We start from the raw sequence: 15,318 nt of genomic DNA on the forward strand, positions 1-15,318 counted from the left end.
TTGAAAATGCAGAAATCACCGGTCTTCTGTGTCCTTCGCGCTGGGAGTTGGAGACTGGAGCTGTTCCTATTCGGCCATCTTGCTCCGCCCCCCCTCTTTATTTTTTAATAACTTCTCTTAGGCCTCAAAATCTGGGGTTGGGCGAATGCTGATTCCCTAAAAGTTTGATTTAAATAACCTGTCAGATGCAACTGACATGAGGAAGCAATAAGAAATATGTCTCAATCTGGATTCTTATGATCCAAGACGATTCACTTGTATTTTTTTTAATCCTCTAACTTGGAGTGAAAATTTTACAGAATCACTAACCACTACATGCCCTTCAGCACCAGCCAAATTTGCACTTCCTATAGTAGTCACTATTTTGAATAACGCCATCTTCTCCCAGTTACCTAAGCCAAAGTCTGGGGTCATCTTTGACATCTTCTTAATCTCCCTTAACTAATCCCCAACAGTCAAAGCTAAAGCTTTCCGTCTGATCTTTGTTTCATACCCTTATTACCTTTTCCTAGACGAGTTATACTCAACTGTTAAACAATGAAAGTACTATCCTTCTTAGTTTAAACAAATCTTACTCAAACCCCAATATATAAAGCAGAAAAACAGCACACATCCTCCAGTGGAAGTGAGGACATAGAGCCCAGAGTCCCACCCATATGACCTCACTCTCAGTCTTTGATGTGCTATTAAGGCCCTCTGAGGCCTTAGGGTCATTTGTTGGAAACAGATTGCCTAGACTACTGCCTTGATCTGCTAAATTGTGCTACACTTTTCCATTTTATTACACCTCTTCCCCTGCTGCTAATCTTATCCCTCTAGATCATTCTTTACTCTTCTAAAAGAATATTTTTTTCAAAATGAAAATGTAATTATGGACTGACATTCCCAAACATGGTGTTTGGGGACTTGGACAGGTTGGTAAATCAGAAAAGATATATTTTAAACTTCTGTACACTAAATGGTGCAGAAACAAAATTAAAAAGAAAAAAGAATTAGGAAAATGTTTAAAACATACACATCAGAAAACTATTCATACCTATGATATATGAAGTTCTCTTTATAAGAAATACAACTTGTTTTTAAGAAAAATTAAAGCTCCCAGCTGAAAAAGGACACAGGATTCAAGCAGGAAAATTGTAAAAGAACTACAAATGGCTAAGAAACAAGATAAAAATAAAATGCAGGCCAGGTGTGGTGGCTCATGCCTGTAATCCCAGCACTTTGAGAGACTGAAGTGGGAGAATTGCTTGAGGCCAGGAGTTCTAGACCAGCCTACACAACATACTAAGACCCCATCTTTTCAAAAAAAAAAAAAAAAAATCAAAAAAATTAGCTGGTGTGGTGGAGTGCACCTATAGTCCCAGCTTCTTGGGGGTCTGAGGCAGTAAAATCACTTGAGCCCAGCAGGTTGAGCTGCAGTGAGCCATGATCATGCCACTGTTCTTTAGCCTTGGTGACAGAGTGAGATGCTGTCTCAAAAACAAAACAAGAAAAAACCCACTAGAAGTCAAACAAACACAGGTTAAAAACAATAATGAATACCATCATTTCACTTTGCTAAAGTATTAGCAAAACTGTAGAAAAGATAGCACTCTGTCATATTACTGTTGCTGAGAGGATAATTTGCTACAATCATGAAGAAGATAATTGGCAATGTGTATCAAAGGCATGAAAATGGACTCCTTATCTCTGAAATTTAAAGTTTTTATCCTATGGAATATCCAGATGTATGCAAGGAATTATGTTTAATTATATTTTCACAACATTATTTATAGTACTTAAAAACTGGAAGCCATCTAAATATCCAATAGCAGATTGGTTAAACAAAAGGTTTAATCTTTCATTAAGATGATATGCAATTATTTGTTAAGGTTTTAGAATATTTAATATCATGGGGAAATTACCACTTATTAAATGTGACAAAAATTCATATAATATGATCTAAATTTTATTTAAAAAGTATGTATATTCCAAGTGTAAGTATCTGTATATATTGTATATGCATTGAAATAAATGGCATGCACCATAAGGTTAATACAAAGTTTCCTCTATGTAGAGGGATTATAGGTGATTTTTTGTAACTCTTGCTTTTTTGGTTTCCTCAAAATTTCTATGATAAACATGTATTGTTTTAGTAATCGCACAAAAAATATTTTTTGGCTAACTTTTTTTTTTTTTTTGAGACGGAGTCTTGCTCTGTCGCCCAGGCTGGAGTGCAGTGGCACAGTCTCGGCTCACTGCAAGCTCTGCCTCCCAGGTTCACACCATTCTCCTGCCTCAGCCTCCCAAGTAGCTGGGATTACAGGCGCCTGCCACCACACCCGGCTAATTTTTTGTATTTTTAGTAGAGATGAGGTTTCACCGTGTTAGCCAGGATGGTCTCGATCTCCTGACCTTGTGATCCTCCTGCCTCGGCCTCCCATAGTGCTGGGATTACAGGAATGAGCCACTGTACCTGGCCTATTTTTTGGTTAACTTCTACAGGAAACAAACATTTTTGGGTCAACTTCTATAGGAAATCTTTACCAACAGCTTCCAACAATTACTCTCTCCTTTTGCAGCCTCTGTACTTTTGTTATCTTCATCGCATGCATTGTTTTTTTTAATTTCAGTCTTCCTACAAGACTGTAAGTTTTATAAAAGCAGGTTTATATGTCTCTAACTCTGAATCTTCAGTGCCTAGAATAGTACCTGGCACATGGTAGTGCTCAATGTTTGTTGTATTGAATTAAAGGACTATACATCTAATTCTCAGTTATCTTTCGTAACAGTGATATTATCCAAAACAAGCATTCCTAGAGTTTTAAACATGACTTTAGTAATCCACAAAGTACATAAATTGCACATATGATAGCTGATAAATTTTGACACATTAATAAATTAAAGGTTGGCACAATGCAAAGTACATAGGTGCTCAGTAAACACTTAATGAATGAGCATGGTTGAATATGGTTGACTGATTTGAGGTCTTAAAAAGTATCCTACTCAAAGAGACAAGGATAAAATATTATAGAAATCTTTTGACATACCATCACAAGAAGAAAACGACCATGATAAATTGTAATACACTCATTCATTGAAGTAATGTTTATTGAGAACTAATGGAGTACTGGCTATGTTTGGCAAAACTACTTTCCAATTTGATGTAAATATAACACTGTGTCACATCATAATATCCGAGCACTCAGAAAACAGGAAAGTTTTGTAGATTTGGGAAGCCCAAATCTACAAAATACTCTGTGCTATTTTGTTTCTGCCTGCATCATAACATATATTCTGCTGAATCATAATTTATCCCTCTGCATATGTCTGGCTTCCCCACTAGATGGTGAACCTTGGTCACCTTTATTATTCCCATCATGTTGCATATAGAAAGCTGTCAAGAACACTGGATAAATGAATTAATGAACAATTACAGTTCCCTGCATCAAGCAATGACTCAAAAATATAGTAAAGTACAACAGAAAAAAAAAAAAGTCAGTGCATTACCTTTCAGAGGTCATAATCTTCCCACCACTCTCACTTCGGTCAGACTTTTCCAGCAAGCTGACATTTGTCACTTTGGCAGGGAACAAAGCTCGTCTATCTCGAAGTCTCTTGGGTGATGAGATATCTGTAGAATAATGAATGAATGAAAACGAGTTTCCTTTCAACTCTCAAACCACTAACTGTGTAGTTTTTACCAAGGGAAATTTTTATATAAGATACACTCTCTTATCTTTAAATAATCACCCCTTGTTCTATTGTGATGTAAAAAAATGTTTTTGCTGTATATTTGCAAAGAAAGCAGTGTGCTAAGTATTTAGAGGACAAAAAGAGGCAACTAACATAAATGCAAGAAGTGGGCTGGATATAACACGACCGGGAGACATGTTAGTTTAGTTAACATTTCTTATGAAAAATGAACAGTGGCAGTTTTACAACTTTGATATCTCTAGATTTAGACATTTTCCCTGTAAAGATCTTTCAGTAGATATAGTTGAAGAGAAAAATAAGATATAAACAAAAAAGTGAGAGCTTCCATTTGGAGGTCATCTTATGTGCTAACAGTGCTAAGTGCTTTATAATACACATTTACTAAATAACAACTTAGGACAACGATGCAAAATGTATAAGTCAAAAATAAATGTTACAGTCTTTTTTTTTTTTTTTTGAGATGGAGTCTTACTCTGTCACCAGGCTGGAGTGCAGTAACCCAATCTCAGCTAATTGCAACTTCTGCCTCCCAGGTTCAAGCAATTCTCCCACCTCAGCCTCCTGAGTAGCTGAGATAACAGGTACATGCCACTACTCCCAACTAACTTTTTTTTTTTAACTTTTTATTTATTTTTTTTATTTGTAGTAGAGACGGGGTTTCGCCATGTTGGCCAGGCTGGCTTCAAACTCCTGATCTCAGGTGATCCACCCACCTCAGCCTTCCAAAGTGCTAGGATTACAGGTGTGAGCCACTGTGCCCAGCCAAATGTTGTAGTCTTTAAGGATCTGACATGTTCAGAGGAGAGAAGCCACTTCAGAATTCAGTGGTAAGTTTTCCTGGAGGAAGTGAGATGTGAAAGGGGTACTAAAAGGTGAGTAGGATGGAGATAGATTGAAATAAAAGGAAGGACAGTTCAGGCTGCAGGAAAGAAAAATGAACAAAGGATGAAATTGGGGAAGGGCAGGCATGTTAGAAGAGCATGAATAGGCCAAGCATTGTGGCTCACGCCTGTAATCCCAGCACTTTGGGAGGCCAAGGTGGGCAGATCATTTGAGCTCAGGAGTTCAAAACCAGCCTAGGCAACATGGCAAAACCCTGTCTCTACAAAAAGTACAAAAATTAGCCAGGCATGGTGGTGCACACCTGTGGTCCTAGCTACTGAGGAGGCTGAAGTGGGAGGATCACCTGAGCCCAGGAGGTTGAGGCTGCAGTGAGCCAAGACTGTGTCACTGCACTCCTCCCTGGGTGACAGAGCAAGACCCCACCTCAAAGAAAAAAAAAGAACATGAATAGATAATTTTGCCCAAAGAAGGGGTCTGTGTAGGGCACAGTGGGGGATGAGACTAGAGAAATGAGAAAGCATGTAAATATTAGGCTAGAAGTTCATATGCAGTCCTGTAGGCCACACATAGAAAACAGACATCCACAAGCCAGTGTTCACCCATTGGTATGTTTTATTAGCATTTTTTGTTTCAACAAAAGTCAACATTTAACAACCAATAGATTTCACATTAAAGTCAGGATCTCTGCTTCTTTTGAAAAATCAGAAGATTGTGCTCACTTTGGTAGCACATATACTAAAATTGGAAAAATTAGAAGATTTGATACCACTTGGGCCACATTTCCACAAAGCAACAATCTGCTAGAGGAACAGTCCTCAAAGTGTGGCCTGGCAAGCCATACTTTTTGGGGTCCCTAGGACCCTTTCAAAATGTCTGTGGCTATGTGTGGTGGCTCCCACCTGTAATCATAGCACTCTGGGAGGCCAAAGCAGGCAGATCACCTGAGGTCAAGAGTTTGAGACCAGCCTGGCCAATATGGTGAAACCCCATCTATACTAAAAATACAAAAATTAGCTGGGCGTGATGGCGCAAGGATGATGCAGGAGAATTGCTTGAACCCAGGAGGCGGAGGTTGCAGTGAGCCCAGATTGTGCCACTGAAGTCCAGCCTGGGTGACAGAGCAAGACTCCATCTCAAAAAGAAAAGAAAAAGTCTTTGGTTAAAAAAAAAAAAAAAATCTTTGGAGTCCTAGGATTTTCTTCATTTGCTTCCACCAAAACAACTATCACAACAGATTGGATGCAGACATAGGTATGAGAATCCAGCTTTTTTCTACAAACATCAGAGTGATAAAACTGCCACTCTTCATTTTTCATAAAAAATGTTAAGTAAGCTAACATGTCTCCAACCCACTTATATCCAGATAACTTCCTGCATTTGCATTACCTGCCTGGACCCTATAGTCATCTGAGTTTGGGCCCCTTTGAGCAATGGGGAGCCAGCAAAGAGATGATGATCTAAGAGCCTGAGAGTCATAGGACCTAAGGCCCATAAAGTAAGTAAGCTCATAATTAAGGTCAGATGCAGGATTCTAGGACTAGAATGTATTTGTTAGAAATCATATAGTGATTGTTTGTGGCTGGGTGCAGTGGTTCACGCCTGCAATCCTAGCACTTTGGATGGCCTAGATGGGCGGATCACTTCAGATCAGGAGTTCAAGACCGGCCTGGCCAATATGGTGAAACCCCATCTATACAAAAACTAAAAAAAATTAGCCAGGCATGGTGGCACATGACAGTAATCCCAGCTACTCAGGAGGCTGAGGCAGGAGAGTCGCTTGAACCTGGGAGGTGGAAGTTGCAGTGAGCTGAGATTATGCCACTGCACTCCAGCCTGGGCAACAGTGAGACTCCATCTCAAAAAAAAAAAAAAGTAATAGTAATAATATAGTGATTATTTGTAAATTTAACTTTATTTACCTTCGGCTAAGCAATATGACTGGGCTCATAGCAGCAAAGAGTGACAGATTGTATCCAGAAATCATTGGCCTACCTCTGATGCCTTCTTCTTTGTCTGACTGGTCTTTTAACTTGCACTTCCTTTCTCTATTCTCTCCGCATTCTTCTACAAGGGTCTCCATAGGCAGTTTGTTTTCCATCTCCTTGAGCTCAATCCTAGGAATGAGCCAATATGTTTTTCCGCTGCACTAAACCTGAACAGGTGACTGTGTGAACTTTCAAGTCTTGGAAGCAGCCCAGCCAGCTGGCTGATTCTGAAATAAGCCCACTTTCTTCAAGGAGTGAGTGCTCTGATGTGCTGAGTACATATCATAGATTAATTTTTTCCAAGGTTTTCTGGGAGCTGACCAAGACCTTCCCTTCTATACCATAGTCTCAAAAGCAGCTTGCATATAGAGAAATTGCCTTAAAGTCCTTTATTTAGGTTATTGGGTTGTGTTTCCATTTGAATTTTTATATCCTAGTTCTATAACTAGATGATCTGGGGTGATACAGTGAGAAAAGGTTGTTGGATAGCTTAAAGGCAAAAGATTCATAGCCTGGTAGAGTATGCCCCAAAATAACCATTTGTCTCCTCCCTCCTTTGCCACTTCACTTCATCATTCTCTCCCCAGGCAAAAGTGAAGGACTTGCACAACTACAATTTGCAGCAGGGAGGAAGGGGGTTGTTCAGTTGGTGTGTGTAGTTGTAGAATTTCTTTAGTCTCAGGTATGGAGTACTAGGTTGGAGTAGGGAGTGGGGGTGGGGGTACCTTCAGTCAATTCAGGGGCCAAATATCACATAAATAAAACATCAACAGTTGTTTTGAGTATTTAAGTCCCCTTGTCCATTTCTAGGCCCTTGACTTGATGGAGCCTCCATCTCTATTCTTTGACCCACTACAATTATTTCCCTCCTGGAGTGCCTAAGCCAAAATATGTCAAAGGGAACAGCCACATTTGCCTTCCAAAACAATCAAAATTATTTTCAAACTGCTGATTTATCTTTAGTGTAAGGCAATATGGTGCAGTGGAAAGAACACTGGACCAGGAGCTGTGGTCTTATTTCTATAAGCTTGGCTGCTTATTAGTTGCATGGCCATTTCATGTGCAAGATGAGACGGCTGGAAAACAACCTCTAAGGCTTACTCTTTACTTCACACTGAATCTTCTGAAGTATTTGTCAAACAGCTCTTCCAGGAGGGGGTTGTTCCAAACCAACAAGCACAAGAGAATGTCACACTCAAAACATCTAAGAAATTCTCATACTTTTATACTGTACTCATACTTCCTAAAGAATGCTTTAGCAAGCTAGTTATTATTCCCCAAACTTCCTCCACCTGAAATGCACAGTGGTTAATGGCACAGCAATTAAGATTATTAACATAATTAAGGGCACACAATGAATAAGTGATGGCCAAACTGGAAATAGAACTGAAGTCTCCTGACTCCTACTCCAGTGTTCTCAATAGTGCACCATGTTGCTTCATTCATGTAAAAGAAAAAAATTAAAATTAATTTTGTATCGTGATAAAGTGGAGAATTATAATACATATGTCACATGATTGTCGTGAAGATTAAACGAATATGCAACCACCAGTAACAACCACTGTGCTCATGGAGTAAAGCTGTTTCCTTATTCTAACTTACCTGTTTAACCCGTTTAGTGGTAAAAATCCGAGCTCTGACAGGAAATGAGCTGAACTGAAGGAAGAAGCAGCAGCTAGGGCAGAAGAAGTGCTACAAAGTAGAGGAAAGCTCAGCAGGTGAGAAGAGTTTTACTAATACTGCAGGGACTAAGGTTGATGGAAGGTAGTATCAGAATTTCCAGGAGCCAAGGGTAGTTTTATAAATGGGCTGGGCAAGGTGGCTCACGCCTGTAATCCCAGCACTTTGGGAGGTCGAGGCGGATGGATCACTTGAGATCAGGAGTTTGAGACCAGCCTGGCCAATATGGTGAAACCCCATCTTTACTAAAAGTACAAAAATTAGCCAGGGGTGGTGTCATGCGCCTGTAATCTCGCTACTCGAAAGGCTGAGGCAGGAGAGAATTGCTTAAACCCAGGGGACAGAGGTTACAGTGAACAGAGATCGCGCCACTGCACTCCAGCCTGGGTGACAGAGCAATACTCCATCTCAGTGAGGGAGGATAAAAAAGAATAAATATCCATTGTTATTTAACTTAACTACAGAAAGGGTATGCAATAAACTCTTCTTTGTTGGTGCATTTAGAGATGGAGAGACAGAGAATACATTAAAAGGAGCATGAGCTACAAAACATTGAGAAATACTGCCCAATGAGATCAGATCAGCAAGGAGTGCTAGTGCCTGGAGGAACCCATGAAGCAAAGCACTCACCTTGGAAATGCAAGCACACTGCTGGGCCACTTCCTCAAGGCCTCTCTGCTAGACAACACCGAGTCCACAGTGCCAGGCCTCTAGAGGACAGCGACAGAGCAAGGTTACATCTAGGCTGCTGGCCAGGACTCAGACAAATTAAAAACTGCAGGCTGTCTCATAGGCAAGGCTACCACAATACTTTTCTTGTTGTTTATGTTTAGCGCTTAAAAGTCCAGAGCTTAAAAATCCAATGAGGAATGATCTCATTCATCAGAGTAATCACCCCGGGTAGCTGCACAGCAATTATTTTGGTGTTGCCTTTTCTCAAACCATTTCCTTTTGGGGAATTGCCTTCAGAGTTGACAGATACTTTTAGATATCTTTAAGAAGATAGCAGACTTCATAAAAATATATGGAAAGTGAGCAAGCTGTCTAATTCCACTCTTGACCCAAATAACTAAAATTAGGCAATTAAGAGGAAAGCTTTCGAGTCAGGTGGGCTCATGTTCAAATCCCCACACTGCTAACAGGTATGCGGCCTTAGGCACTAGGTTTCTGGCGATAATAAAAGGATCTAATAGCACTTCCATGAGGTCCTCTGTGTAAGTAGCTAGCCCATAGTAAATACTGAACAAATGGCTATTTTAATTCTCATATAACTATAAACATAATAGTCACATTGTCACATTTTTACTGTAGAATAATGTATAAAATTATTATTTTTGCATGAGTACTACCCCTTACAAAAGCCTTTGAAGGGAATTCTCCCAAAGAAGTATAGAAAATATTTCTAATAAAAGCAGCATCGCTGAAGTAAGCACATAGCTTTCCGAGGGGACTACTCTACAAGATGTTTTAAGTTACAGGTCATTTGGGAATAAACTCTCACTGATACCACTTTACGGCAGTTTTCCGAAATGTGTCCTACAGAGCTAATGAGATGTTGGATTAACCTAGAATTCCATGATTAAATACATCCAGGCAGTTAAACTGACTGCTTTCCAGCCAGACTTCTCAGCTCCTTTAACATGCTGATGTGCTCTGTCCCTCTGTCCCTGAGGGCTATTGATTCAACCAGCAGTTTTCAGTCAACTTTGACCTCTTTTTTCAGAGTATCTCTCAGGACTAGTTCTTTTGGAAAATTTCCATTCTTTAAAAGATGTGCTTTAGAGTTCAGCAGGTCAAGGAAAATGCTATCTTCTCTTTTAAACACATATTGAAGCTACAAAGTTCTGCAGAATCCCTGAGGGTTAGAGATGAGCTAGCCACTTTGGCCTTGCTTATGGACTTGTAAACCTTGCCTTGCGTTTTCATGGAAAAGCAAGGGTTTTTCCTGCATTTATTTCCCTCTTTCCACACACAGGGTTGGCAATCCTTTTAGCAATCCTGTATGAAACCAGACTGTGTAAAAAAAAAACCCAGGAGTTTCATTATGCACAACTCCATTTCCTAAACCCCTATCCCAAAGCTTCATAAAAGGAGAAATGGGTAGACCGAGATGATACGAATAGCCTTTTCATTAAAAAAAAGAAGGGTTTGGCTTTATGGGATATAGGATTATATAACATTCCATAATAATTCAATTCATTCATGTCTACTTTGTTAGTTCCCAGAGAAGTACCTGAGGCACACTAAGTATTCAATAAATCCTGTAGATTGACTATGTCATTTGTTTAAACTGCTGTATCCAGCTTAGCATGAAGGTCATACCAGCTACTTAATGGTTGAAAATAATGATGCCAATTAGGAAATTTCTTCTACAACATGCCATATTAAAAGCTAAAGATTCAAAAACTCCATGACTCAAATTCAATTTTGTTATAGACTTTCATTAAAATAAAATAGTTGAACCAACATTAAAAAAGTAAAATAGTAGAACTAGCAAAAACTGAGTGGTTAGGAAGTCTGGGCTTGAATTCCGGTTGTAGTTCACCTTGGGATTCCCACATAGCCTCTCTGAGCCCCTACTTTTCTCACTTGTAAAATTAGGATGATAATAATGCTGCTTGTATATTTCGAGACTCAAATGAAATAATACATGTAGAAGAAGTTTTTAAACTATAGGCTGGGCACGGAGGCTCATGCCTGTAATCTCAGTACTTTGGGAGGTCAGGGCGGGCAGATCACTTGAGACCAGGAGTTCAAGACCATCCTGGCCAACATGGTGAAACTCCATCTCTACTGAAAATACAAAAATTAGCTGGGTATGGTGGCGCACACCTGTAATTCCAGGTACTGAGAGGCTGAGGCAGGAGAATCACTCAAACCCAGGAGATGAAGGTTGCAGTGAGCCAACATTGTGCCACTGCACTCCAACCTGGGTGATGGAGTGAGACTCTGTCTCAAAAAATGAACAAACAAAAAACCTATAAGATACTATAAAATGTTCAGAATTTGAAGAGTTTCCATTACTATTTATATCCCTCAGTTGACTTTGACTCTTAATGTTCGTTTGCCTTCCTAATCTTTTTGTCAAAGAGTTAATCAAGTATAAACAAGCACTTCCATGTACTTCAGGTAACTGTCACCCAAATATGTCAATCTTCATTTTTCTTAATTACAATACACCTATAGATAAATCAGAACTACAATTAGGAGGAGACTTAGGAGAAGGAAAATATTAATTTACGTTTGCTAGGGCCTTTGCCAAAGCCCCACTTCCATCCATGGTACAAAGGAAGTCTTTATAAAACCTCATCTTCACTTTGTTGTCTCTGATCATGAGGACCCCAATTCCTTTGAATGTAAACTCCACATTTTGTTTCATGGAAATGGATCGCGATAAAAAAAGCAACGTCTCCTTCACACATCCTTCCACTACATCTCTGTTAAATGGACCCTCCAGGGATATCATGACAAAATTAAGTGGAACAATTGGGATATCACCTAGAGGAGAAAAGACAGTTGGGATGGGAGAAAGTGGTGATTACGATAAGGACATATACACACTCACAAATAATTATCTGATTCTTAGTACCCTAAAATAGAATCTTCTGGATGAAGCCTTTAGTTGTACCCAATGTAATATTATTACTGCAGACAATTAAGTAGTAACTAACATATTAATGAGTACAATTTTCCTAAAGTATTTCTCTCAAAGTATTCTCTAAAAGTGTAAGTTCAATGCTCAACATAAGAACAGTTAGCTTTCTAAATAACACTGTAGACAAGCTTTTGATTTTCTCTAGGACACATATAATAACTAACTCTCTTCCTCAGAGGGTTTCCTAAAGTTTTCATCCCCCTTATATTTTAGGACATACTGGAGCAATATTTGCTGATATGGTTTGGATCTGTGTCCCCACCCAAATCTCATGTTGAATTGTATTCCCCAATGTTGGAGGTGGGGCCTATTGGGAGGTGATTGGATCATGGGGGTGGATCCTTAATGTATGGTTTAACACCATTCCCCTGGGTGCTGTCCTCATGATAGTGAGTGAGCTATCATGAAATCTGGTTGTTTAAAAGTGTGTAGCACCTCCCTCCATTCTCCCTCTTACTCCTGCTCCAGCCTTATAAGACATGACATGCTTCCACCATGATTGTAAGTTTCCTGAGGCCTCCCCAGCCATACTTTTGTACAACCTGTGGAACCATGGGCCAATTAAACCTCTTTTCTTTATAAATTACCCAGTCTCAGGTATTTCTTTATAGCAGTACAATAATTAACTGATACATTTGCCTGTCTCCTCCAGTTATGCCATTTTTACATGATTACAGATACCTACAAGTGTTAAATATTTTGAAAAGAGAGCCATCTTCACTAGAAGTTATCATTTAAATGAAATAGGGTCTTATACAAGGGTATCAGACTGAATGACTCACAGAAACCTTTTCCTCTCTAATGAGCCCATATATGACATTTCAGAGGAATACGATTATATCTAGCTTGAAGAAAGCACAGGATCTATTCAACTAGAACAGATGTAGGAGCAATATAAGGTTCACAAGTCAGAAAAAGGATAAATAGCATAGAGAATCAAGATGACAAAGCCAAAGAGAGACAACAACAAGCTCCACTGATAAATAGGACATAGATAAGAATATTCTAAAGATTCACTCAGTAAGCATGAGTAATATGCTTTCAAATGTCCACCACTGCTGAATGATGAAAATTAACAAGACATGAGCTTCACTACATCAGCCTACCGTCTCCTGCACAATTTAACAGTAATTCCAACCACCTCCCTCCATTTTTAAAAAAATACACATTTCTTAAAAAGAAGGCTGTCTTGCCTGCCTCCGGATTTTCCCCTCCCATTTGTCTGCTGCCTCTCTGCAATCTGTCTTTCAGACCACTCGTCTGAGTCAGGACACTGTCATCTCATGATTGCCAAGTCAATGGATACTTTGCAAATATTATTTCTCATGACCTCCCTATAACTTCTGCCAGCCATGCCCTATTTTCCTTGTATACATGATACCACTCTTGGTTCTCCAATTTCGTCCTCCTTGGCACCCTTTGCTGGCTTCCCTCCTCTTCTACTTCTTATAAGATACTGAGATTTACTTGTTTTATAGGATTTTGTCCTTGTTTATCTCTTCTGCTGAGTGTATATCCTCTCCTAGGTAAACATCCAAATCTTGATCTCTAGTCTCCACCCCTCTCCTAAGCTCTGGAATCACCTCTACCTAAATATCCCCACGTGTCTCTCAAATTCAGCATGTGCAAAAGCAAATTCACTATTTTATCCACCACCAAAATCCACCTTTCCCCTTCATTCTCTATAAAGGTAGTTGATAGCATGAGCATCCATCTGTTCTCCAACCAAGAAATCTGAGTCATACTAAACGCCTTCCTTCCTCTTCCTACCCGCCACTCTCAACTTAAGCCATACCAGTTCTACATCTGAAATGTCTCATGAGTAATGTCTCATGAGTAGATACCCTCATTTCCTCTCCCGATGATCACTGTCTTCATTCAGGCTTTTACTGTATGTAAAACTACCGTAACTGAAAAGAATATCTTTCTAAACTAATCCTATCTGTACAGATAATTCCCTGCTCAAAAACTTTCAGTGGCTCCTCAGTGCCTACAGGATGAATTATAAAGTCCTATCACACCATATAAGGCCCCTCACAATTGGCCCCTACCTACCATTTTCATCTTACCTTCCTCTGCCGACCTCCACAATCATATGCCTCAGCCATACAGAAGTACCTGTTACTTCCTTAACAGGCTTCATTCTTTGCCATATTCTTGACTTGTTCATATTGTTCCTGAAATATCTTCCAACAGATTCTCTGCTCACAGAGTCCTATCATCCTTTAAGACGTCTTTACATGTCATCTTCCTAAAGCAGAGTTAGGCATGCTCTCCTCTGGGCATCATAGCGTTTGATCCCGTTCTGATCAATTCAGCTTTTATAGCACTTAATCATGTTTCATCATTTCTTTTTTTTTTTCTTTTTTTTAAGATTCTATCACCAGGCTGGAGTGCAGTGGCATGATCTCAGCTCATTGCAACCTCCGCCTCCCGGTTCAAGCAATTCTCCTGCCTCAGCTTCCTGAGTAGCTGCGACTACAGGCACATGCCACCACATCCAGCTTGTTTTTTGTATTTTTAGTAGTGATGGAGTTTCACCATGTCGGCCAGGATGGTCTTGATCTCTTGGCCTTGTGATCTGCCTGACTCAGCCTCCCAAATTGCTGGGATTACAGGCGTGAGCCACTGCACCCAGTCCATTTCTTGTATATTAATTATCTATACTAGATTCAAAAGAACTATGTCTTACTCATATTTAAAAACCCCTATAAAATGTTTGCTTAGTTACTGATACGGTCTGAATTTGTGTCCCTGCCCAAATCTCATGTCTAATTGGGGGAGGGGCCTGGTGGGAGGTGATTGGGTCATGGGGGTGAATTTCCCCCTTGCTGTTCTCATGATAGTGAGTGAGTTCTCATGAGATCTGATGGTTTAAAAGTGTGTGGCACCTCCGCATTTCACGCTCGCTCTCTTCTGCTCCGGCATAGTAAGATGTGCTTGCTTCCCCTTTGCCTTCTGCCGTGATTGTAACTTTCCTGAGGCCTCTCGGCCATGCTTCCTGTTACGCCTGCAGAACCGTGAGTCAATTAAGCCTCTTTTCTTCATAAATTACCCAGTCTTAGGTAGTTATTTATAACAGTGTGAGAACAAATACAGTTACCTAGTTAATTAATAATGAAGAATCATAACCACAAAGCTAAACGTAGACAGAAATTTAGGGGTTTTAAATTTTTATTTCGTTCCTTATTTATCTTATTATTATTATTATTATTTTGCAGCCTCCAACTAACTCCTGGGCTAAAGTGATCCTCTTGCCTCAGCCTCCCAAGTAGTTGAGACTGCTGGTGTCAACCATCATGCCTGCCTAAGTTCTTTGAAATAATTTTTTGTAGAGGCAGGATCTTGCTATGTTGCCAAGGCTGGTCTTGAACTTCTGGCCTCAAGTGATCCTCCCGCCTTAGCCTCCAAAATTCTGGGATTACAGGCATGTGCCACCATGCCCGGCCTAGAATTATT

General features: G+C 39.8%; 1 protein-coding gene across 2 annotated transcripts in view; it reads right to left on the minus strand.

Moving 5' to 3' along the window:
- CCDC81 (coiled-coil domain containing 81) overlaps nt 1-15,318 on the minus strand; it is a 54,065-nt gene that overhangs the window by 24,790 nt on the left and 13,957 nt on the right. The window contains exons 4-7 of one of the 2 annotated variants that reach the window (XM_011938492.1): nt 11,446-11,702; nt 8,835-8,914; nt 6,532-6,653; nt 3,490-3,613 (exon numbers count right to left, since the gene is read on the minus strand). In XM_011938492.1, coding sequence (XP_011793882.1) covers nt 3,490-3,613; nt 6,532-6,653; nt 8,835-8,914; nt 11,446-11,702 — 583 coding nt within the window. The remainder of the gene's footprint in view (nt 1-3,489; nt 3,614-6,531; nt 6,654-8,834; nt 8,915-11,445; nt 11,703-15,318) is intronic. The other variant, XM_011938493.1, reaches the window with a different exon arrangement.

Source organism: Colobus angolensis, unplaced genomic scaffold (assembly GCF_000951035.1).
Source record: "Colobus angolensis palliatus isolate OR3802 unplaced genomic scaffold, Cang.pa_1.0 Scaffold174, whole genome shotgun sequence".
NCBI lineage: Eukaryota > Metazoa > Chordata > Mammalia > Primates > Cercopithecidae > Colobus > Colobus angolensis.